This window comes from Orycteropus afer, unplaced genomic scaffold, assembly GCF_000298275.1.
Source record: "Orycteropus afer afer isolate SDZICR_OR568_19922 unplaced genomic scaffold, OryAfe1.0 scaffold00056, whole genome shotgun sequence".
Lineage (NCBI taxonomy): Eukaryota > Metazoa > Chordata > Mammalia > Tubulidentata > Orycteropodidae > Orycteropus > Orycteropus afer.
The window spans coordinates 6,315,650-6,342,113 of NW_006921643.1; the positions used below are offsets into that span (position 1 = coordinate 6,315,650).

General features: G+C 34.7%; 1 protein-coding gene across 1 annotated transcript in view; it reads left to right on the forward strand.

Moving 5' to 3' along the window:
• The window catches only part of LOC103195433 (ankyrin repeat and KH domain-containing protein 1), a 173,635-nt gene that overhangs the window by 107,479 nt on the left and 39,692 nt on the right, over positions 1–26,464 (forward strand). Inside the window, exons 11-14 of the mRNA XM_042780711.1 lie at positions 16,516–16,603; positions 19,626–19,753; positions 19,928–20,071; positions 20,708–20,810. Coding sequence (XP_042636645.1) covers positions 16,516–16,603; positions 19,626–19,753; positions 19,928–20,071; positions 20,708–20,810 — 463 coding nt within the window. The remainder of the gene's footprint in view (positions 1–16,515; positions 16,604–19,625; positions 19,754–19,927; positions 20,072–20,707; positions 20,811–26,464) is intronic.

Sequence of the window (26,464 nt, forward strand, 5' to 3'; positions counted from 1 at the left end):
AAGAGCTGAACAGAAGATTTCAAAGAGCAGCTCGAGCAGACAAAGCCAATTACTATAATGAAATGTGCAAAGACCTGGAGTTAGAAAACCAATAGGGAAGAACACACTGGGCATTTCTCAAGTTGAAAGAACTGAGGAAAAAATTTAAGGCTTGAGTTGCAATATTGAAAGATTTTATGGGAAAAGTATCGAATAATGCAGGAAGCATCAAAAGAAGGTGGAAGGAAGACACAGAGTCACTGTACCAAAAAGAACTGGTCGATCCTCATCCATTTCAGGAGGCGGCATATGATTAAGAACCAATGGTATTGAAGGAAGAAGTCAAAGCTGCACTGAAGGAATTGGTGAGGAACAAGGCTCCAGGAGTTAACAGAATACCCATTTGAGATGTTTCATCAAACAGATGCCCCACTGGAGGGACTTACTTGGTTATGCCAGGAGATTTGGAAGACAGCTACCTGGCCAGCTGATTGGAAGAGATCCATATTTGTACCCATTCCAAAGAAAGGTGATCCCACTGTGGAAGTTATCGAACAATATCATTAACACTGCATGCAGTTAAAATCTTACTGAAGTCATTCAAAAACTGTTGCAGCAATATATTGACAGAAAGCTTCCAGAATGCAAGCTGGATTCAGAAGAGAACGTGGAACGAGGGATGTCATTGCTGATGTCAAATAGATCTTGGCTGAAAGCAAAGAATACCAGAAAGATGTTTACTTATGTTTTATTGACTGTGCAAAAGCATTCGATTGTATGGATCATAACAAATTATGGATAACATTGAGAAGAATGGGAATTCCAGAACACTTGATTTTACTCGTGAGAAACCTGTACGTAGATCAGGAGGCTGTTGTTCAAACAGAACAAGAGGATACTGCATGGTTCAAATTCAGGAAGGGAGTGTGTCAAGGTTGTATCCTTTCACCATACTTACTCAGCTTGTATGCTGAGCAAGTAATCTGAGAAGCTGGATTATATAAGAAGAACATGGTATCCGGATTGGAGGAAGACTGATTAACCTGTGATATGCAGATATCACAACTTTGGTTGCTGAAAGTGAGGATGATTTGAAGCACTTATTAATGAAGATTAAAGACTACAGTCTGCAGTATGGATTACACCTCAATATAAAGAAAACAGAAATCTTCACATCTGGTCCAATAAACAGCTTCATGACAAATGGAGAAAAGATTGAAGTTGTCAAAGACTTCATATTACTTAGTTCTGCAGTCAACACCAATGGAAACAGCAGTCAAGACATCAGATGACATATTGCGTTGGGCAAATCTGCTGCAAAACACCTCTTTCAAGTGATGAAGAGCAAAGATGTCTCCTTGAAGACTAAGGTGTGCCTAACCCAAGCCATGGTATTTTCAGATGCCTCTTATGCATGTGAGAGCTGGACAGTGAATAAGGAAGACTGAAGAAGAGTTGATACTTTTGAGTTGTGGTGTTGGAGAAGAATGCTAAGAGTACCATAGTCTGCTAAAAGGACTAACATTTGTCCTGGATGAAGTGCAGCCAGAATGCTACTTGGAAGCAAGAATGACCAGACTTCATGTTACTTACTTTGGTCATCTTGTCAGAAGGAACTACTCCCTGGAGAAGGATATCATGCTAGGTAAAGTGGAGGCTCATTGAAAAAGTGGAAGGCCCTCATTGAGATGGATTGACACAGTGGCTTCAACGATGGGTTCAGGTATAGCAGGCATTGTGAGGCTGGTACAGGACTGGGCACCATTTCGTTCTGTTGTGCATAGGGTCGCTGTGAGTCAGAGACGACTCATCTAACAACAACAGTAAAAGCCTATTATTATGCTGGGAGATATGAGACTTTTATTCTTACTTTGACTCTGCTGGATGTCCTTGGGCAAATTAGTTAAATTTTCTAGCTTTTTTTTTTTTGGTCATTCCCCTTCACCTTTTTTCCTTCTTCTCCTCAAATATAATGTATCATTTTTTGGTGGCATAGTGTCTAAGGCATTTGACTGCTAACCAGAAGGCTGGCGGTTGAAACCTACCAGCTGCTCCTCGGAAGGGAGATTCGGCAATCTACTTATGTAGATATACTGCCCTGGAAACACAAGGAGGGGTCGCTATGAGTCAAGTCGACTCAGTGGCAGTGAGTTTGGTTTTTTATTAGCAGATTTAGTTTATTATAAAATATTTTAATAGAGAAAATTTATTAATCCCTAAAATACACAGTTAATTTACTGAGACTACTCCAATAAAGAATAGTCTGTCATTATAATCTCTCCTACCCTAAGTCCTTTTTCTATTTTAAATGTCAAAGAAGCAGGACATTTTTCTTGACATAGACTTCTATGTTTTAAGTAAATATTTTCTTCTTAACCTTGTGGAAATAAAGTTTAATTAAGAATATAGTCTCTCTATGATAGCAGCTAGTTGGTTTATAAAATGTTAACATTAGGGAAAGCTGACTGAATGTACTTGGGAACTTTCTTTAATTTTGTAAATCTGATTTTACTTTATTTCAAAATAAAAAGTTAAATATCTTTTGAAGACTACATATATAGATATTACACCTGTCAAAGCGATTCCAACTCATAGTGACTCCCATTGGGTTTCCAAGGCTGTAAATCTTTATGGAAGCAGACCGCCTCATCTTTCTTCCACAGAGCAGCTGGTGGATTTGAACCTCTGACCTTTTGGTTAGCAGCCAAATGCCTTAACTGCTGCACCACCAGAGCTCCTTGTATAGATCTAGGATTGGAAAAAATTATTAGTATGATAGCAAAGCACACACAAAAAAAGAAGGAAAACTATAACTCCTCCCAAAAAATAAAATCAAAAGAGATAAAGTCAGGGCACACCCAAAAGAGAACGTCTATCAACTGAACAGGGGACCACCTTTTATAACCTCAGTGAGTCCTAAGAGAATTCACTATGAAAACAATTTGCACATTCATTTTGTATAATGATCTTCATACTGAAATAAAGACTGCCCAATCTTAAGTAGAAAAGAAAAGTTATTAGGATGAAACGTATGTACACATACACAAACATAACTGGGCCCAGATAGTTCAGATTTTTACATAATTATTCTTAACTAATTTAAAATTAAATGTTCTAAGAATTTTTCAGTGATCTATCTATAAAAGGGCTCTTTGATTAAAAGAAAAAAATATATAGTTTCACCAGTCATCTTTGATATTATTCAGTTATAAATTTATTCATTTTTCTGCAATTAAAGTTTATTGTGAGTAGTAGTATAAATTTGTGGTGCATCTGTTCTTCACACCTTATATACCCTCAAACTTTTCAGAATTTCCTTTATTTATAATTGTTTTTTCATTTTGGCTATGTTCATTGACAGACAAGGAATTTAGAATGCCATTTCATCAGAAATGCTGGTTATCTTAGCATCCACATCTAAAATTTTGATAATTCTCGCTTCCAAGTAGCATTTTGGCTGCACTTCATCCAGGACAGATGTTAGTCCTTTTAGCAGACTATGGTACTCTTAGCATTCTTCTCCAACACCACAACTCAAAAGTATCAACTCTTCTTCAGTCTTCCAAATTGTATACAAATATTGACCAGTCTGTACTCTTTAAGAGTTGAGAACTTGTGATTCCCCACATTCTCACTAACATGAGTTACCTTTTTTTTTTTTTTCTGAAGGAATGGTTTAATTTTCTAACTTCTGTTTAGTCATTAAGTTTGCCCCATCTAAAAAATATTCTCACTCTGTTCTAAATAGCCCTGTGAACTACTTATTAATTGCTCACAAAACTTTAGTGTACTATATAAAACATAGGAAAGATTACTTTCTAGAAAAGGATCCACATATTTTGTTGATTTCTTTACAAAAATGAGAAAATCAACTTACGAATCAAATATTCAAAAAGTATCTATTGACCCCATTCTTAAAGACAAGGAGATTAATGTATCTTCCACCAAAGAATTTTCATCAGTTATTTTTACATTGTCATGATTGTAACATTTATGTTCTGTTTTGTGATTCTGTTGTCAGGTGCCACTGAGTTGGCTCCTACTCATACTGAACCTGTATACAACAGAATGAACTACTGCCAGGTCCTGCACCAGCCTCACAATTCTTCCTATACTTGAGCCCATTAGTGCAGTCCCTGTGTCAGTCCATCTTGTTGAGAGTCTTGCGCTATTTCACTGTCCCTTTACATGATATATTCTTCTCCTGGGAATGTTACCTTTGACAAAACCACTAAAGTAGGTGAGGCACAAAGTCTGGCCATTCTCTCTTCCAAGGAGCATTCTGGGTGCACTTCTTCCAGGACAGATTTGCTTGTTCTCCCACCAGTTCACAATATTTTCAGTATTCTTTCCTAACACCACAATTCTTCTTTGGTCTCCCTTATTCATTGTCCAGTTTTCAATTCATATGAGCCTATTGAAAACACCATGACTTGTGTCAGGCTTACCTTAGGCTTCAAAGTGACATCTTTTGCTCTTCAGCACTTCAAAGAGGTCTTTTGCCACAGATTTGCCCAGTGGAATATGTCATCTGATTTTTTGATTGCTGCTCTGATGGACATTGATTATGGATCCAAATAAAATGAAATCCTTGACAACTTCAGTCTTTTCTCCACTTATCATGATGTTGCTTATTGGTCCAGTTATAATGATTTTTATTTTCTTGATGTTGATGTGTAATCCACATTGAAGGCTATAGTCTTTAATCTTCATTGATCAGTAAGTGCTTCGAATCATTTTACTTTCAGCAAGCATAGTGTGTCATCAGCATTGCACAGCTTGTTAATGATTCTGACACACAAGTGGTTGTTGTTGTTATGTGTTGTCGAGTCATCTCCGACTCATAGCGACCCCTCCTTGGGTTTCCGAGGCGGTATCTTTACGGAAGTAGATTGCCCAATCTTCCTACCAAGGAGTGGCTGGTGGGTTTGAACCGCCAACCTTTTGGTTAGCAGTCAAATGCCTTAGGTACTACGCCACCAGAGCTCCCAGACAAGTGGTAGTTAAGATATTAATCCTGTAAAAAAATGTCTTCCTTGAGTCTTTAGTTTCCTTCTTTCTGTTTTACTGCAGATGAATAGAGACCAATAGTTTTATCTTAGATGGCTGCTTGAAAGCGTTTAAGACCCCAGATGCTACTCACCAAACTAGGATATAGAAGATAAACTTTATTAACTGTATCATGCCATTTAAGTGAGTTTTCCCAGAGACTATTGTCTTACGTCTTTAAATCCAGGAAACCAATGCTTTGTAGTGTTTGATTATATCTAAGAAGTATCCGTAGCTGTGCCTTCTATATGCTCTATTATATATTGCTTCTTTTTTAAGATGTCTGTAATTTATTTTATTTTTGTTGTTGAGAATATATAATTTAGCTTCTTAATTTCTGAAGTGTCTTAACTTGATTCATCTTTTGGTTGACTGGTATTGATATTTCAATATATGCTTACTCTTTCCCCTAAAAAAGGAACTCACAGGTACTTGTATTTCTGAGAATACTATGTTATATTTATAAATGAATTTAGCCATATATAAAATTACTGAATCACTTGAATTTTCTCTTCAAAATTCTAAGCCCTCTATTCTGCTGTCTTCTGGTACTAAATATTGCCAAAGCCTGCTAAAATATTCCCCACCACATATAAGAGACGTGCTTTTTCTGCCTGAATTATACTTAAATATCTCTGATTTTACCAGGATATGCCATGGTGTTGATTTTTCTTTACCAGTTTTTCTCAGAAAACAGTGAGTCCTTTCTATCTGCAAGTTTTTTTTTTTTTTTTTTTTTTGAAGAAAAGTTTCCTTTTAATTACATCTTGGAACACTTTTTCTATTCTGTTGTCTTGAGATACTTATTTATATGTTGGATCTTTCTGTCCAGTTCCTTTCATCTCCTCTTCATTGTTTCTTACTTAAGCCTGCCCTCCAGGTCCCTGTTATTTCTTTTTACTTGTTGCTGCTTCTAATGTGGTTGTCATGGTTTCATTATTCTCTTGTTTTCTTCCACTCTTACTACTCACATTTAAATTTCTTCTACATGTTTACTGTTTACTTTATGAATCTATGTTCTCTTTAATTCATTTGGAAGTATAGGGAGAATATTTGACTAAAATTTTACTGTTTTCGCTTTTGTGGTACTTCTTAATAGGTTCCATGTTGGATTCTTGTGCTTATTATATATACTTGAATAGGGTTTTTTATTTGTTGAAAATATTATGGGGTTAGAGAAGAAGTGAATCTTATGTTAGTGAGCCTTAGGTAGTTCACATCAGGTAGCTAACTGAGAATATTTCCTTACCAAGTCAATCTTGTTCTCTACCCTATGTATGATGTGTCTTGTTAGGGAAAGCACATTGCCTGGGTAGGAGGTTGGAGTACCTTAGAGCGAAGCCTTCTTTTAGGCCACATTTCTTTCATATGGGAACTTGGTTGATTCTGGTCAATGACTATAAAGCTTATTACTGGTTCCTCAGTCTTATCCTTGTCTCACCATCAAGTAGTTTTTCTCTGTTAGGAGTCTAGGTCTAGAGAAAAAAACAAATATCCTGTCTCTCAAATTCTTGGAAGATTCCTGTTTCAGTTGAAAAGTGTGATCACTAGATTATGTGAGCATTTATAATGGGAAGAAAAGTTATATAACTATTTAATTATTTTATAATTTTTCTTTCCTCTCAACTTCTGAAATTCCCAAATTTTTTTATTTCAGTATTTTTCTTAGTCAGATAGTAAAAGAACTGCTCCTGTATCTGTGGCTTTAGTTCTATTTGAAGACAAAGGCATAAATTTAAATAATTCAGCAGAATTATTTCTGCATATATAAAGGTTTACATTGAAGTTTTAGTAGTAGAAAACTGCATTATCATACCCTTAAAAAAATCCATACTCTGCTTGTAAGATTATGGTCTCTACAGAGGAGAATCTTTTTAGTTGAAGATCCTGAGTTAATAAAGCCCAACATCTGAAGTACCAATCACAAGGTCTTCATGGCCAAATGTGATTTTCGTTTTTGGAATAAGATCCGTGAGTTCTTCTTTTTCCTTTCACAGGACAAGCAGGAGGACATGAAGACTATTTTGGAGGGCATAGATCCGGCCAAGCATCAGGTGAGGGTAGCCTTTGATGCTTGTAAGCTACCATATAAATAAAGATAGATGTAGGCAACCAGAACTATGGATACCTGAATTTCAGCAAGAAGTTCCAGGACCCTGCTGGGTAAAAAGGAAGTCCTCTTCAAATGAAAAAGAATATGAAGTCCTAATAAAAAGAGATCTGCATTACTAGTAATTTGCTTCTTTAGTATTTTTTCCTATTCGGTATTCATAAAAAGTTTCATAGGCAAAAATAAATATTCTTATTTAGATAGTTCTTTTATGTTCTCCTTTATTGGGAGAGTTAAGATGTCCCAAATGAGAAGTCCCAATGATCAAGTCCTTTGCATTTAACTCTGTTCATGAAAAATCAGACACTCAGATTTAGGATTGATGTATTGAATTTTTGTTTTGTTTTTTAATACAATCCTCAAACAAATGAAAAAAAATGTTAGTAAGATATTTACTATATTACTCATGCCATGTTTTATATAAACTAAAAGTTAAACTTTCTTTATTTAAAATTGTCTCCTATGATCTCATTCTGAAATTATCTCTTAATAAAGATGAATTTTGTTTATAGGCAAACATTTCTTTTGAAAATAATTTGTGAATGTGTGCCTTGATTGTTTTAAAAGTCAAGCACATTTAATATCCATTGTATTCTAGAAAAATTTGTTTAAATTCAGATGCAGTGCTTAATTTTAAAAATAGGAATAAATTGGATTATCAATAATTTGGGCCACCTAAAATGAAGTTCTGAGTACCAAGCCATTCTTAATCATGATGTTTATTAAGTACCTTCATTATTGGCTTGTTGAAAGAGAAATTGTTATAGTCATTCGATGTTGACCAAAGTAAATGAATTTATTTAACAGAATATTCTGTGAAAATATGAACTTTTACTCAGTTTGCATAATACTTTAGATTCCTATACAGAACGTGAAGTTAAGTGTTATTTCTTCAAGATTTGTGAAAGAGACTGTTATTACAAATATCTCTCTACTTGTCTCAGAACTTCCATGTGCCAAAAAATGGGATGCTTTTTTTTTTAAAAAAAAATGAAGCTTATAAGCTCTATTTCTGGAGTTTCAGATTCAGTAAATTTGGAGTGGGGGATCAGCATTTTAACTGATGTACCAGGAGATTCTTATGATAATTTGTCCATACTTTGAAACATTGCTAGTGTCTACACAGATAATTTTGCATCATTGTTGAGTTCTGTTCTTTTTCCATCTTTGTTTTATAATAGATTATTCATCCTCCATCTAAACTAAATAAGCTTGGTTTTTCTCTTTTTTACATGTGATTTTTAGAAACTACACAAGCCCTAAGACAGTTCCTCTTACTCTTTTGTCTATCCTGAGTGTACTGAGGAATGTGAATCAGATCATTAACTGTAGATCACTCAGGTAGTAATGAATATACAGTGATGAATTGGAAGAACATACATACTTCCCAGGGAGAGTATCAGAATCCTCTAGTTCATATATAGTATAAAACAGTCTTCCTCCCCTCCCCCATGATTCTGATCATTTCTTCTAGAGTATGTCCCCCTCCAATTCCAAGAAACTTTGCCTCTGTGATAATAGTTATAGTCCTTAAGTACATATTTTGGGTGCCCTGCAGTTATAATTTTAAAGGATATCAACTTAATTTAAAATTAAATTTTGTTATCTGAAGTCAAGTAGAAAAAAATTGAACCTTGTTTCTCCTACTACTTATTCACCAGAACCAGAACTTTACAATGTATCATTTCATAGATAAACTTTTAGGGGACTTAGGAGCTCTAATTATTCACTTATCAGTATACTTCAACTTTAGTGATTAACTTACTTAATAAGCTTTAAATATGACCTCGCTTTTTAAATATTAACTTATTAAGGTAAAAAATACATGTATTTTAAAATTTTACTACACTAAGCTAGAAAACTTGCCAATTTTTTTCTTAATTAAAACAATCTGTGAAATACATAAAACTCTTAATAAATACATTGTTTTTAAAAAGGCTAAGTTCTGTCTTTCTAGGTTATTGTGTCTTAAATAAATCCTTTTCAGCTATTGCAAGGTTGTTTAAATATAAGTACAAATGATTTTCAATCAGAAAGGTGAAGTCAGTGTTAGTATATTTGCCAGCTTGTGTGCTCTGTATCATTTCAAGTCATAGAAATGATAAAAACAGTATGGGAGAAAAACAAAATATATAGCTGATACATGTAGAAATAAGATTAAAAATCCTCATGGACTACAAATAGAGCATGGATCCACAGCTGAAGCTGTAGGCCCAAGGATAATTAAGGCTAAAAAAAAAAAAGGGCAGTGGGGACAGGGATTTAAACTTCTACAGGAAAGTCAGGACTGAATGCATTGCACATGTCACATACCACTAGATCTAAGTTTCTTGAATAGAGCAAGGAGCTGGGACCTTATTGCCCCATCTTTGGGGGTGGGGGGACAAAAGCTCCAGGTAGCTGTCCAGGGCTGCAGTTAGAAATTGCTAATTGTTCTTGGTGGACAGAAGAAGCAGAGACAACAGTGTAACTAAGAACTTGGCCGACATCATTCTTTGATTCAGAGAGCAGAACTGAAATATCTCCATGGGACAAGAAGCTTAAGTGGCCTACTTCTGAAATGGACTTTAAGTGCCAGACTGAGGCAATTTCTAAACCAGCTGATGAGAAGGGGGATATGTTTGTGGATGGACAAAAGAGAAAAAAGAAGAAACATATACAAAGTAAGCTTTCTCAACTAAAAACATTATCAAGTTCAAGGACAAATCTATTGTCAAGAGAAGTGGTCGAAAAGCAAGCAAACAAAAACCAAAAGCAGCAAATCAAACAGGAAAATCCACACCCAAGGAAAATGAAATAAAAGATTTTAATCTTGAGAATGTTAAACATGGCTTTGTGAGTCTATCACAAATTGCTGAAAACAATGTTAAGATTATGAAACAAAAGATAATTGTAAATTAATAGCAAAAGATGGAAACAACCTATGTACCGATCAACAGAGGAATGGATAACCAAACTGTGGTACATACACATAATGGAATACTGTGCAACACTAAAGAATAATGCAGAATCCATGACAGACCATGTAACATGGATGAACTTGAGGGACATTATACTGAGTGAAATAAGTCAATCACATAAGGACAAATAAATTGTATTAGTCCGCTATCATGAAAACTCAAGGAAAGGATTATATATGGAAGGAAATTTTCTTTGTTGGTTACCCGGGATGGGAGAGGAAAAGCGGGAAATTTGCTAGATAGTTAAAATAGATAGATAGATAATTAGTTTTTACCATGGGTAGGACAGAGGGGAAAAGGGAAACTTTTGTTTTCGGGGCATTGAGTTTATGCTAATGGTGGTAGAATATTTTAGAAAAGGATAACAGTAAGGTGGCACAACATGAAAAATGTTATCAGTGTCCCTGAGCTGTAAATGTGGAAGTTATGTTGGTGAATGTCTTGGTGTGTATGTTTTCACTACAATAAAAGTTTAAAAAAAAAAAAGAAGAAGAAAATTGTGAATTAAAAACAAGTGCATATGAAATAAATTTAAATTGTAAGGGGAAGAGTGGAAATAAAAACTAAATATCTAGGATAAAAATTATATTGGACATAATTGATTCTCATCAACAATGATAAACGACAGAAGACAGTGGAGTAATATTCTTAATATTCTTAATACCAAGAGAAAATAACACAATATAGAATTCTATGCTCAACTGCCATTCAGAGGGAGGAAAATAAGCATATTTTCAGATCTACAAAGAATAAAAGATCTGAACTACCATCAGATGGTTGCCAAAGAACAGCTAAAAATATGTACATCAAAAAGAAGAAAACTGAAGCCTGGAGGAAGGTATGGGATGCAGGAAGCTACGTTAAGCAAAGAAATTGGTAAAATGTATTGTAAATATAAACTCTGGTTTAAAAAACCTAAATTTTTATATTTAAGATCAAGATATTACCAAAACTCTAGAAACAATAACATAAAATTCAGTAGGATGTGTTAGAAGGTTGATAAAACATATTAGTAATATGAACAAATATAAACCTATTGAACTTAATTGTTAAAAGGTAAAGACTTTTGAATTAGATTAAAAAACAAAATCTAGCAAATGCTATTTACATGAGACAAACCTAAAGCAAAAATAACAGAGAAACATTGACAGACTGATGAAAAAGATTTTAAGGTAATATTAATATCAGATAAAATTAAATTTTAAGCCAAAAACATTTTTAGAGATATATGAACACATATCCAACTGATGTAACAATCATATACTCATATGTAAATAACAATTTATCCTCCAAATAAAGGAAAAAATTACAAGGAAAAGGGTCAGAGCTGTGGTTGTAGTGGAAGAATGTTTTTTCATACCCTTCTGTAATGAAACTGATAGATCAAATAGTTAAAACAATTGGTAATGATACAAAAATGAAGTACGCTCTTAGATTGAGCTAGATCCTGTTTCTGATAAATATGCTATATATTCTTTTCTGTGATACAAGGAACATTTATAAGAATTGTCCATGTGTTAGGCCACAGAAAGTCCTAAGAAATCCCCAAACTCTCCTTATCATGTGGATTATATTTTCTGATGTCTATTGCTTAAAAGGGAGCTCTGGTAGCATAGTGCCTAAGGCACTTGACTGCTAACCAGAAGGCTGGCGGTTCAAACCCACCAGCCACTTCTCGGAAGGAAGGTTGGGCAATCTACTTCCATAGTGATACTGCCTCAGAAACCCAAGAAGGGGTCGCTATGAGTCGGGGCCGACTCAACGGCAAATAACAACAACAACAACATTGCTTAAAAAGTACAGATCAACGATAAAACTTTTTTAGAACTCGCATATATTTAAAAATTGAGGAAAAAGCACTTCTATATACTTTAATGGGGTAAAGAGGCAATCACAGTAAACATTACAAAGTAGAAATTGAATTAGCACAAAAACACAACATAGCAAAATTACGGGGGCAGGGGAAGGATATAGCTAAAGTGGAAAATTTTTATCTATATAATTGTTGTTGTTGTTGTTGTTGTTATGTGCCGTCGAGTCGGCCCCGACTCATAGCAACCCCTCCTTGGGTTTCGGAGGCAGTATCACTACGGAAGTAGGATTGCCCAACCTTCCTATAATAAAAAATTACATAATAGACAATGAAGTTAATAAAATAGTACAAAGAATATATTGTTGTTATGTGCAGTTGAGTTGGACCCGACTCATAGCGACCCCTCCTTGGGTTTCTGAGGCAGTATCACTATGGAAGTAGATTGCCCAACCTTCCTTCTGAGGAGAGAAAAATTAACAATAGAAAATGATAAAACAGGGATTAAAAAACAAAATAGCGATGAAAAAATTAAAAGATGATTAAAAAAAAAAAAAAAAAGACTACTAAAATAGATGAACCAGCCAGACAAATTTTGTAAAAGAAAAAAAGAGCAGGGTGGGAGGGGCAAGGCACAGATAAAATGGTAAATTCCTAAGGCAGTTCTATCCCTGAGACTATGGTCCCTGGCCACCCTTCAGGTCTGGAATTGAACTCACTCCTGTGGTTCACTCCTGTGGCCCCATAGACAGGCATATGGGGTGAACATTTACATCAGGTAGGTGCACTACTTGGAGTGATCAATCTTGGGAGAACATAAGGGCAGTGTTTGCACAGGGAGACAACTTGGGGGGCAGGAGTACATGGGAGGAGGGAAGGATACAGGGAAAATGTAACTACAGGGAGGAAGTAGGAAGGGAGCTATTACATTGTGAGGAATTGCAGTCAATGTCATGAGTCAAAATGCATATGAACTGCTATTGGAAAATGAATTTGTAAACTCATCCAAATCACAATAAAAGTTAAAAAAAAGTAATAAGCCAGTTTTATGAACAATCAATAAATTTGAATACTTAGATGAAATGAACACTGAATTTTTTCTATAAATATAGTCAGAATTGACTGGAGAATAGGAAACCTTACATGGGAGAAAGAAGGGCTGTATGCGCAGGGAGAGAGCTCAGGGGGCAGGAGTGCATGGAGGGATGGACACAGGGAAGAGGTAACTTTGGGGAGGAAGGGGGAGCGGAGCTGTTGCATTGTGGTAAATTATAGTCAATGTCATGAGACAAAGTGTATGTGAACTGCTGTATGGAAAGTGAATTTGCTCTGTAAATTTCCACCCAAATCACAATTAAAAAAAAAAAAAAGAATAGGAAACAATAGAATAATAGCGATATTGCCAATTGAATGAGTAATTTACTAATCTCCTGTTCAATAAAGATGAGAGATCCAGATGGATGTACACGTGAGTTTTCCCAAATGCCCAAGGTACAAATAATCTCTGTGTTATTCTAACTGTTCCCAAGAACAGAAAAAGAAGAACTGTTACACTACACAACTGCTTTTGAAAATAATACCCTGTGTTTATGAAGGAAGAAATATGAAGGACTTTATATCCTAAAACTTTATTGATCTTAAACAAATATTAGTTGTATTTATAAACCCAGCATTCATAAGTGAATAGTATATATACCTTTGATTCCTGTTTTAAAAGGAGGATTTAGTTGTCAGATACTTTGGGCCAAATGTCATATATTACAGGATATGCTTTACTAATTTTAGGACATAAAAGATTGTAAATGTGGTACATATAAAAGTGTGGCGTTTTACCAAACATTTTCTCAAACATAATTGTTCAAAACCAAAGGAATGAAATGTGTATTTATGGGGAGAAAATAAAACAGGTAGCTTTTTCATGTTTTATTTCAGGAATTTTCTTAGTATGTTGAATTTTAAAACTTACTTGGGGTTGAGGCTCTTGGTACTATACTTTCTGATTTATTTTATCACCGAAGGTAATATTTTTACTACACAGAATTAACAGTTATTTAAAAGTTTATTCTAAACAGAGTTTCAAAATCTTAGTTTTTACTATTATTCATGGGACCTAGTTATATTGATGGGTGTCACTCCTAGGCTTAAGAGATAAGAAAGAAAAAGGGAAAGAAAAGAAATTAGTGTTACCCATCCATATTCTAGGAATAATGTATTATCAAATACAGATAATTAATGTGTTGCTCTCAAGTTTAGCTACTATTAATTTCTTGTTCAGTTAATTTTCTTTCTCTTATTTTCCTAATAGATAATTAAAACTTCAAACCTTGGTATTATGAGAGGGAAGATTTAAGAGCCCAGTTATACTTAGGTTCCTGCTTGATAAACAATATTCAAACACTTCATTGTTTTAGACATTAGAGCTACAATCGTAAGGAAAAATGGATACAGTTGTTTTCATGAATTTTACAGGTTAATGGAGGAGACATGTTAGTCAAATAAATGCACCAACTGTTTGCATCATGTGAAGAAAAGGTTCATGGAGCTATTAGTCAATAATGAATAAAGTGATCTAGTCAGAAAGTTCAGAGAAGTCTTCCTAGAGGAAGTAATGCTTGACTTGAGATGAAAAAGAGTTAACCCATTGCAGTCGAGTCAGATCCGACTCATGGCGACCCCTCCTTGGGTTTCTGAGGCAATATCGCTACGGAAGTAGATCGCCCAACCTTCCTTCCCAGGAGTGGCTGGTGGGTTTGAACTACCAGCCTTCTGGTTAGCAGTCAGATGCCTTAGGCACTACACTACCAGAGCTCCCGAAAAAGAGTTAAGTAAGTGAAAATGTGGAAAGCAAGTTCTACAGGGACGAGAGAACAGCCTGTGTCCTAAGGCAGGAGGAGAGAGAAGTTGTTAATGGGACATTTTCTTTCCAATATGTGATTGATTGTACTGATGATACAGAAATAAGTTGGATGGAAAAACTAGACAAACAGCTTTCCAGGTTTTTCCATTCTGAGTAAGGTCTTCATAGTATATGTTCAGTTTTGGTTGAAATCAAATGTGAAAATGTTAGGTTTACCTACATTTGAATGTAAGTTTAAAATCCATTTAAAACCCTAATTATTTTGCCATTATTCAGTTAGCATTCATTATGTATAGTTCACCTGTACCTTAGAATTAATAAGGATTGTTATCTACACAATATGCCATCACAAGTAGAAAAATCGAAGCATAAACTAATATGCTTTATAGGTAATTGAGCAATATTAGACTATAAAAGACCTCTTTTAGCATAGAATTGCTGTTTCTGCAGTTCAGTTTAAAGTTTCTGTTGGGTTGACAATCTACTTTTATTTCTCATTGTTAAGTTGTCTGAGTTGTAAGTATAGTTATGTAAGCAGACTAAGTGTTATTCTAGGAACTCTGGTGGCATAATGCCTAAGGCATTTGACTGCTAACCAGAAGTCTGGCGGTTCAAACCCACCAGCCACTCCTCGGAAGGAAGGTTGGGCAATCTACTTCTGTAGTGATACCTCCTTGGAAACCCAAGAAGGGGTCGCTATGAGTCATATCCGAGTCGATGGTAGTAAGTTTTGTTAAATTTTATTCTATTGGCAGAGCACACTTTTTAAGTTGGCAATGTGGTAGTTAGAGGATTTTCTTAATTAATTAAGAGTAAAGCTGAAATAAAGCCTTAGTTATTCACTATTCTTAATCAGAGTTTTTCTTAGTAACAAAAGAGGACCAGAATAGTATAAATGAATGTTTGCATACATAGGTAAAGGGGATAGATGAGAGAACTTTTCATAGAAGCAACATACCAGCTACATTTAATATTTAGATGCACAAAATAAACATTCGTAATTCTCTTACCAGATAATGCTTACCATAACAAGTGAGCTCTTTCAAGTGGCATTTGATATTTGGCAAAGATGAAAGCTGTTTTATGATTTCCTTCTGCTGGCACACTTTCTAGAAAGAATAACAATCTTTCTGCTATTATAAGACTATTAAAGTTTTAAGTTTTACTCTTTGGGAAAAAAAATCTACCAATTGGTATATTTTTCTTTTTTCCTTTTCTTTAGAGATTCGTTCCTGTCTTAGATCAAGTTCTTCTAATCATCTCATGAGACTAAGGTTCCATTTTAACACTTCAAGTGAATAGTTAGGAAAATATCTTTTACCTTAGAATTAGAAAAAATGTGATTGTTTCTCTGTGGGAAGTAAATTAAGTGTTGATACTATCTTTAATGGTTATTGTTTAGTATGCAAAACTGAATTTGTCCTTAAAAAGTTGGATTGATCACTTTTTCTAGGAGGAGAAATCTTTTGCCAGCTAGTGGAGAGTAGAGTAGGATTGGGATTGGGGTGGTAGTGCTACTACTGTTTGGGGAGCTTTGAGAACCAGATGGGGTAAGGGAGCTGGTGGTGTCACCATTTTGTGTAGACTAAAATTATTCCTATATTTTGGAGAAATTGAGGTAGGTGGTATAAGTGGTCATGTTGAGTAAGTATTAAATCTTCATTATTATTTCTCGTAGCATTGGTACTGTTTAAATTAGATGGTTAGTAAATTGACACTGATGGATTATTTTTTTCTATTTATTTAATAGGAGCATGAATCTGAAGGTGGAAGAACACCTTTGATGAAAGCTGCAAGAGCTGGTCATTTGTGCACTGTGCAGTTTCTTATTAGCAAAGGTAAAGAAAATGCAAGTAATCATTTCTAAGAAGATACAATTTCTGAAAAGAAGTTCCTAAAGTGTTGAAATTTATACTACGAGTATTTTACCTACAGTGCAAGTATTTTATTCTAGTCTTTTGTTGTTGCATTTTATTTAAGAAGCATAGAGTCGGTGAGTTGCTTACCAAATTTTTCTTTATTATTTTAAGTTTTTATCATCTAAAAAGCATATGGTTGCTCCCTAAAGTTGGAAAAACTAGATATAAAATGTCCAATTATACTTAGGTAGTTAGAGTATATGTTTAACACTTACTGATAATGTAATTCAGCTAGAAATGGGATGGGAGGCCTCTGCTACTATGGTGCTTATTTGTAGTGTCATTGAATTAACCAAAGACCAAACCAGTTGCTGTCAGATTGACTCATGGTGACCTCATGCACAAGGGTGTTATTTATTATTTTTATATTCCTCTAGAGATTCTGTTATTATAAGAATATATTTATTTACTCAAAGAAGTTCAAATGATGGATGAAGAGTTAGTTCATGACTTTTTACTATACAGAAGTGAAACATTGCTAAACCCATATTTGGTGAACCATACAAGATTATCATTGTAAAGGTTAAAAATAATAATATCAACAATTCTATTTGGTTCTTCCTAACTCCTTTTATAGTATAAGTATTCTGACATCTGATGGGAGGTCCTAAAATAGAAGGGTAAAATGCAAAGAAGATCCACTTAGGTGATGTCATGTTATTAAAATAAAAATTTTTATCTTAATTCCAATAGAATGCTAACATTTTGTGAACTTAAAAATGCAGAGTAAGATTTTATCATTTAAAATATATATTTGTTCTTTAATCAGATAAAACTGGGTTTATTTTCTTTGCCATGTTTGCTGCCAATTAAGGCATATATTTATATAACGCTCTAAATCATAGTCTTTAAAAGCTATTTACTTTAACCACACAGAAATGATAGATAAACTTTGAAGTTACTTTGTGCTTCTTTACTGAAGAGGACACCTAATTATACCTGTCTTAGTTTTTTAGTGTTACTATCCCAGAGATACCACAAGTGGGGGTGACTTTAATGACCGGAAATTTATTTTCTCAGTTTCAAACTCCAAAAACCAAACTCACTATCACTGAGTCAGTTCTGACTCATGGCAACCCCAGTTGGGTTTCCAAGGCTATAAATCTTTATGGAAGCAGACTGCCCCGTCTTTGTTCCGGTGAGCAGCTGGTAGTTTCAAACCAACAACCTTTTGGTTAGCAGCTAAATGCCTTATCCACTACACCACCAGAGCTCCTCTCACAGTTTAGTAGGTAGAAGTCCAAATTCAGAGCACTGGCTCTAGGGAAAGGCTTTCTCTCTTTGTCAGCTCTAGGGGAAATTCCTTGTCTCTTTTCAGCTTCTTTTCCTCTGTTCTTTGGCGATCTTCGTGTGGAGTGGCATCTATGTTCCCTCATCTGTGGTTGCTTGCTTCTATGTCTAATCTGCTCTTTATATCTCAAAAATGATCAGTTTAAGAGAAACTCTTTACTGATGTGTCTTCATTAACATAACAAAGAAAAACCCTATTTACAAATGGGATTACATCCACAAGTGTAAAGGATATAGTTTACAGCACATATTTTGAGGGACACACAAATCCATAACAATATCCAACAACTACTCTGTTAAGTATATAATCAGGCCTGTCAAGAATAGAAACATATTTATGGTAGTCTTTCTAGGCTGTAATAATTGCTAAGTAATTCTACCATCTAAATTTATTATTAGCAACTTGAAAAATAATCTCACGTTGCTGAAGTAAGGATGTTCATTGTCATGTCTTGCCTTTCCTAAGAGTTTTATACAAGTTAGGTTCCACTGGATATTTTTTAAATGGAATAAATAATTGTATAAACAGCTGTAGCATAGTGCCTAAGGCACTTGACTGCTAACCAGAAGGCTGGAGGTTCAAACCCACCAGCCACTCCTCAGAAGGAAGATGGGACAATCTACTTCTGTTGTGATACTGCCTCGGAAACCCAAGGAGGGGTCGCTATGAGTCGGGTCCGACTTGACAGCACATAACAACAACAACAACAAATAAACAGCTGTATGTTTATTTTTCTATTACATAAATAAGGCTAGAATTTAAGGAAGAAGGAAGAATGAATATTGCTATAGTTTTAATTTTCTAGTTGGGACCATTTGGGATTGTGTAAAAGGTAGCTGAGTTGAAAACCAGCTCCTTTTTTCTGGGAGTCAGAAACATCAAAGGCTAAGAAAAGAATCTGTTTTAGACTTTCTTCAGAGGATAATGTACAAAGCTATTGGAAAACTTACTAAATACCTTTCAAATAAAGTATTTGGATACCTCTGTCTTGTCTCCATATTAGGACCTCTTACTCATAAAATAACACAATATGAAGAATTATATTTCTCTTAAATATTGTTCAAAAAAAATCTTCTATTTTCTCTACTTTGAAACCTGGCTATATTGCCACTTTCTAGAAGTAGATTAAAAATGCTTTGAAACATTTTGAGAGTTACATACAATGGTATTACTTTGATGCTTACATTAACCTGAATATATTTATTAATCTTAGTCTTCTAGATTTTCCATTTTAAAAGTGATATTGAATGAACGAACTACAACTACGCGCAGCAATGTGGATGAATCTCACAAATATAATATTGAGCGAAAGAAGCCAGACACAAAAGAGTACACTGTATGATTCCATTCATATAAAGTTCAAAAAACCTTGAACCAGTTTGGAAGTCAGGATAGTAGTTACCCTTGGGAGGGTGGGTAGTGACTGAAAGGGGGCACACAGTGGGGTTCCTGGGATGTGGATAATGTTCTGTTTCTTGATCTGGGTGCTGGTTACACAGGTGTGCTCACTTTGTGAAAATTTTTCAACCCATACACTTATGATTTGTGCACTTTTTGGTACTTATGTTTTACTTCAAAATGAAAGTTTTATCTGTACTTAGGTGGCTTGATTGGATCTTCCTTAATATTGATTTTCATTTTTCTCTGAAGGTGCCAATGTGAATAGGGCTACAGCCAATAATGATCACACAGTAGTGTCGCTGGCATGTGCAGGAGGCCACCTGGCAGTTGTTGAACTACTCTTGGCTCATGGGGCTGACCCTACTCATAGACTTAAGGTATTCTACTTAAGTGTTTATATATGTGTTTGTCTGATCTCTTAGTGCTTAATTTTCATGACTGTTTAAGTGGATTTTGATTTTATGTGAGCTGCAAAGAAACTAAGTGTGTATAGCAATCAGATTACAAGAAAAAATTTACAAAGATTTAATGTGGTATCAATTCTTTCCCAGGATGGCTCCACGATGCTCATTGAAGCTGCAAAGGGTGGCCATACCAATGTTGTTTCTTATCTATTGGATTATCCAAACAATGTTCTATCAGTTCCTACCACAGACATGTCTCAGCTTACCCCACCTACTCAAGATCAATCTCAGGTAAAATAATACAGAGCTTATTTGTAAATATAATATTTTTCAAATTGAGATTTTTGTTTAAATTAGTTTTAAGTAAAGTGGATTTGCTTTTCTTTTCTGTTGCATATTGAGATAAGTATGATCTTTAATTCCTTAAGATTTACTTTCTTCTGAGGTACATGGAAATTTGTTTTGTCTTATTTAATGAAAACAGTGGTTTTTAAAAATCATTTAATATAAAATTTAATAAATTTTCCAAGTTGTCTTATTATAACTAGGTCTTTAGGATTTTTTTTTTTTTTTAGTGAATACACTGAGCATAAACTTGTATGAGAGAAAGCTTTTCCCTTTAACCCAAGTACATGCATTTTCCTTAATACTTCCCAAGGCATTATTACTTATTCTAGTGATAGCTACTTTTGTCAGTCAGGAAAGTATAATTAACCAGGATATATGCTCCAAAAACACCTACCTGTAAGCATGGAGAGAATATAGAAAACGTACCAAGTTCAGTGCTTCTTACTCTGTCTTTAAGAAATATAAAAGTGAGTTTGGTAGTATATGAACAAAATCCAAAACACAGGATCTTAGTTTCATTCATGAATCTTAGTTTTGTTCCTTAGTCTGAGATGATTTTTTTCTGAGTTGACTTTTTAGGTTCCACGTGTACCAATGCATACACTTGCCATGGTTGTACCTCCCCAGGAACCTGACAGAACTTCACAGGAGAACTCTCCTGCCCTTTTAGGAGTACAAAAAGGTTAGTTATTGTCTTATTTTCCTTCAAATAGGTATTTTATCACCTAATCGATAAATTTTTTTAAAGTACTTTAAGTTTAATGGTACCCAGTTACTGTGTACCCATGGTTAATTGAGATTGGTGATTCTGACAAGTGAAAATAGTCTTATAGACTATTTAAAATAGAAGACATAGAACTGGCTAGAACAAATAACTTCTTGTGGTTTTCTTATTATTACATTGTTAGTTACAGTTTTCATTTGGCACAAATGAAAATACTTGAAGCAAACAAAGTTCTTAATTATATTAAAGCAGCAAAACTTTATCAGACATTCATTTTCCATTTGAGGATTCCTTAAATAGTAGTATAATAAAAGGAATGAAAATGTGCGTTTGCTGTATAGTTAAATCTTAGTAGAACTGATTCAATTCAGTGAGTGATAAGTTTAAGAATTAAATTTAGTTTATTTCATGTAATGCTGATTATAGTAGGTAAATATTTTTCAATATGTAAACCTGAGTAAAGAACTATAAAATGTGTATAAATAATATCCAAGTGAGTATTAAAAGGGATGTACATTATTGAAAGGTCTCAAGTTGATGAGCTTTGATATGTTTCTGCTGTCTTTTCATTTGTAGGAATAAAATACCTTCACTTGATAATCACCTATAGTTGTCCTGTCTGAGTCCTCTGAAATAAATAATATAGGTAACATGTAAGGTATTAAACATTAAATAAAAACAAATTTTTGAGCATATTTCATTCAGGGTTTGATGATCAAGCCCTAAATTTTTGAAATTTATGAGTGTATATTGTTGTTGTTATATGCCGTCGAGTCAGACCCAACTCATAGCGACCCCTCCTTGGGTTTCCAAGGCAGTATCGGTACGGGAGTAGATAGCTCAACCTTCCTTCCAAGGAGTGGCTGGTGGGTTTGAACCTCCAGCCTCCTGGTTAGCAGTCAAGTGCCTTAGGCACTATGCTATCAGAGCTTCCATGAGTGTATATTAGTTTGTTTATTACGGTGATTTAAGGAAAAGTAGGTAAGGGTCTACTGTTATAGCAGCAAGTAGCATATTTGCTATGTTTACAATTTTATGTCACATATATCAATTTTAGTAATTTATAGAATTGAGTGCCTTCACCAAGAATTACTTAATTTGTAAACTTAATTTCAGAGATTAAATATCTATAGTATCTCTGACTTCAGTTAATTCTAACAGTTTTCCATTAAACTGGAAACTCACTGCCATCGAGTCGATTTGACTCATAGTGACCACTCCTTGGGTTACCGAGGTGGTATGTCTATGGAAGTAGATTACCTGATCATCTTTCTGAGGAGTAGCTGGTGGGTTTGAACCTCTAGCCTTCTGGTTAGCAGTCAAATGCCTTAGGTACTTTAGCTACTTAGCTATTCAAAATTTTCAGAATGAAGATTGCTATTTTAAATCTTAACAATTAAAAAGTAAATTAAACATGTAGTTATTAAGAATTTTGAGCATCATAACCAGTTGACAGCCTTTAGTAAAATATTCAAACTTAAATGCTTCTGTTTTTGTTGTTTGTTCTTTGGCGCAACCTTACAGAGCACTGTAGTAACTTTGACTAGGGAAATTCAGTACTAAATTGAAAAAGCATTACATATTTTTTTTAATTAACACAGAGTCATAAAATGACCAAGAAATAAGCTAGGAAAGACATGGAGTATGTGCAAAAATAAAACATTCTTAATGCAAATTTAATATGTAAATAAATGTTTGTATAATTATTTTTTTAAAAATTGATACTCAATAATCACATTTATGCTTACTGAAATACCTTCTTACACTGAATAGCTACTTACTTTTTTTACTTTGGCATTTTATTACTTAATAATATAAATATCAACTAACCTCTTAAGGAATCTTTTATTTTACTATATGCAAAAACGGCGAGGAAGCCACATGTTCTGACCTCCTCTAATCTCACAAGAGGAAGACAGCAGTAACCCAAGGCCTATTACTGCAAGGCCAAACATGCTGCCTCCCTCCAGCCCTTTCACCAACCGTTTATCCCAAAGCACCCACCACCTCTCTCCTGGGTTCGATAATTCACTACAGTGGCCACACACAACTCACAGATTACAGGGTTTATTAGGGAAGCACCAGTCTACAACTCAAGTTCAGGAAGAACGCTCAGTCTCTCTCCCAGCCCACCATCCCTCAGCCAAGAGTCTCTCACAGTCTCTTTCCAGGGTGCGTGTCTCTTGCGTCTCTTTCCCAGCAACGCGTGTCTCAGGAGCCCGTGTCTCTTTCAGCAGCAAGTCTTCCTCGACCAGCAGTCAGAGAGAGTTCTGCTTCCAGGAGGCCTCCTTTTTGAGCCCGGCAGGGTGGTCAAACTAGCCAATTATAGCATCAGAACTCTAAGCACCTGAGAGAGAGTGGGCACCTCCCAGAACATTGTTTTGTGCCACTCCCAAGAGAAATACTCCAGGTGGACACCTTCAGCAATCAGGAGCTCCTCAGTTGCTCATAGCAAATCCCACCTTGGAGTTTACAAAGACTTATGGGTAGAAAAGCCACACAAAGTAATTTACTATACCACACTATATTATTAGAGAAGAAAAATATTAAGACTTGAATCTAGACCCTTGGGTACTTGCTGTTGCTAGCTACCAAATGGCATTGTCAACCTAGTAATTATTTATACAGGATCAAACTGTGATAATGCTTTGTGTTAAAATGTCATGTTGGTGTAAATTATATGTATCATAAAATATTCTGTCATTATGAATTAGGAAAAATCAGTTAATGATATAAAAGTACACACTGAATTATTAGGATAAATGGAAAAACTTACACTGAATGATTGAAGATACATATTTTTTTCTCCTTAAAGCTGATTTTTCTCCTTAAAATCTCATTTATGGCTTTCTAGAAGCTCCTTTGAGTGATGAAATTGCTGTTTGACCCTTTGTTTTTCGGTTAAGTCCATATACTACTATGTTGTATATGTAATAGGAACCCTGTTGGAACAGTGTTTTGACTGCTAACCAAAAGGTCAGTGGTTCAAACCCACTAGCCACTCCACAAAAGAAAGATGTGGCAGTCTGATTCTATAAAGATTTACAGCCTTATAAACCTGTAAGACAGTTCTACTCTGTTCTATAGGATAGCTACTGGATGGCAGTAGGTTGGATTTTGAGTTTTGTATATGTGATTAGGAATGAGGAATGGTTCTTATTCTCTGGGACTCTTTTCATTTCCTCTTCTAGTCAGTTATTATTTCAAGTTCTTGTAACGTTTTACTCCTAAATGTCTATTTTCAATAAATCTTACTATATATATTCCATCCTTTTAAAATGTATTCATGCCCTTAAATCTCACCTAGGTGTTTGATATGTATATATATATCCTACTCAGATGTTCTTTTCTTTCATGCCCCATATGCACCATTTGTCCAGACCTCTTACATTTTGACCCATATCCTCCTGATTTAGGCAACTGGTCTTACTTTTCCATTGTTGATTTTCAAGGTTTGGAGCTTCTAGATAGCATCTGACAGAGGCCTCAGAATTATCTCAGTAAAATGTGAAACTAAGTAAAAATGGCATGCTCAGTTTTCTGGCATTATTTAGGTTTTTTAACTATGGTTATAAATACTCAGATGGGAAAGGAGACATGGAATGTAAACCCTTTGCCTTTCCAAAATTAGTTTTATACATAATTTGTTGATTGAGACCATTTTTTCCATCTAACATTCTTGTAACAGGTTCTAAAGAGATTCCCAAAGAAAAGACGCATTTTTATCTTCTGCTGATTATATAATTGCAACTAATCTGCTTCAGAGCAGTAAAATAACATCAGAACAAAGCACATCTTTTTTGTGCACCTTAAGCCCTCTTAAGGAGTAATTTCTTTTCTCTGTTTCTTACTTTTTCACACATCCTTCATGTTTTACCTATACTTTTTCCCAGTGATGGCTACCCAGAGTGCTTCTAGTTCCCTACTGCTACAGACAGTGTTGTGAGGAAAATCCTTACGTTAAAAAAACTTATGGATCCGTGTGAGAATTTCTTTGGGATATATACTAAAGAGCAGAATTGCCTGCCACAGAAATGCATAATGTTTATCTGACCAAGTGCTGCAAATTTGTCCTCCATAATAGTTATAAAAGTTTACATTCCCACTAGCAGTGCATAAAGACCCCCTTGACACTTTATTTCCATATCTGCTAGCCGTTGGCTTTATCCTAATTTGATTTGGACAGGCTTTATCTCCCCTCTTGGACTTTAAGTTCCTCAAGGGCAGGGTTTATATTGCTCATCTTTGGGTCCACTGTATCTTGCTTGTACTATGTATTTAAGGATTTTTTTCATAAACTAATGAATGCCAGGTTAAAAAAAAAGGCCATTTTTCTAAGTAGTCTGTATACCATGGTTTTCTACTATCAAATGTTTTCTAGTTTTATAAATGGAGGAAAAGTGAAAGGTGAGGAAATAGGAAAGAAACTAAACCAAAAAAGATGAGATGGGAACTTTACCTATAAATAGTTACTTTATAGTGTCACTCAGTGATGTCAATTAATAGTTTATTTGTACCTGAGAGTAGGAGATGTTTGAACCCTCTTATATTCTGGTGTCTTGTGATACTTTCTACTTACTGAAAATTTGTTGCTAAAATAAGGACACTTGTCACATTTTCCACTTATCCCCAAAATCAAAGGTGTTGCTTTTAGCTTCTAGGAATAATTAGGTGGCATTATCTGTTTTTTACCAGCTTGGTTTATCCTTGATGTTATAGCTTATGTTAGTGCTTTGATGTGTGTCTAGGCAATCCCATTAAGTTCATGGTTACAGATACTCAGCCACTGACTATTTTGAGAAGAACTGCTTTTTGTGCATTATTCTCTTTGTCCTCTGTTTTTCATGCTACCTATGTTTTGGACTTATAGTCTCTCTATTCAGTTAAATAAGTTACCCTTAGTAATCATGTGTTCTAACCTTTTTGTATTATATTTGTGAACAAAATAGGGCCATTCCTATCTGCTCCTGTCCTCAAAATTCTAGTATTATTTTAGATCATCTTACTCTTTATAAAGATTTTAAATCTGTGATTATCCAACCTGGTCATAATATAATTACCAGTATCGTCAGTATTGAACTCTTACCTAATTTTCCGTAATCTTAAATACAAGGTACATAGCAACTATATAAGAGTGTTTTGAAATTAATCACTGTTAAAGTAGCATTCAGTCTTTGCAGAATTTCTAAATTCTGCTGATGTCATTGCAATTATTATAGGACTGGAAATTTCCTTGATACTGGACATATACTCTGCTATTTGTGGCAGTTATGTCCATTTTCTTTCCTGTTGATTGTTATTAGTCTCTTAGAACAAATAAATCAAACCATGGGCTCCTATATTACCTTATGGAAGTAGTTATAAAATTATCTCACAAATCTCATGGCTTTTGCCCTGATAGAATAAAGTCAAAACTTTGCTCAGATAGAAATATGAAATTGAATAGACAATGCATTTTGCTAAAATTTACTTTTAAGGACTAAAGCTTCTTAACATGATTGCAGTGATTTTGGGCTGTGGGCTTCTGATGTTGATACAGTATCTAAGGGAAAAAAGTTAGAACATTTTCACTAATCAGTTCCAGACGTTTGAGCTACCTATAGTTTTTTGTT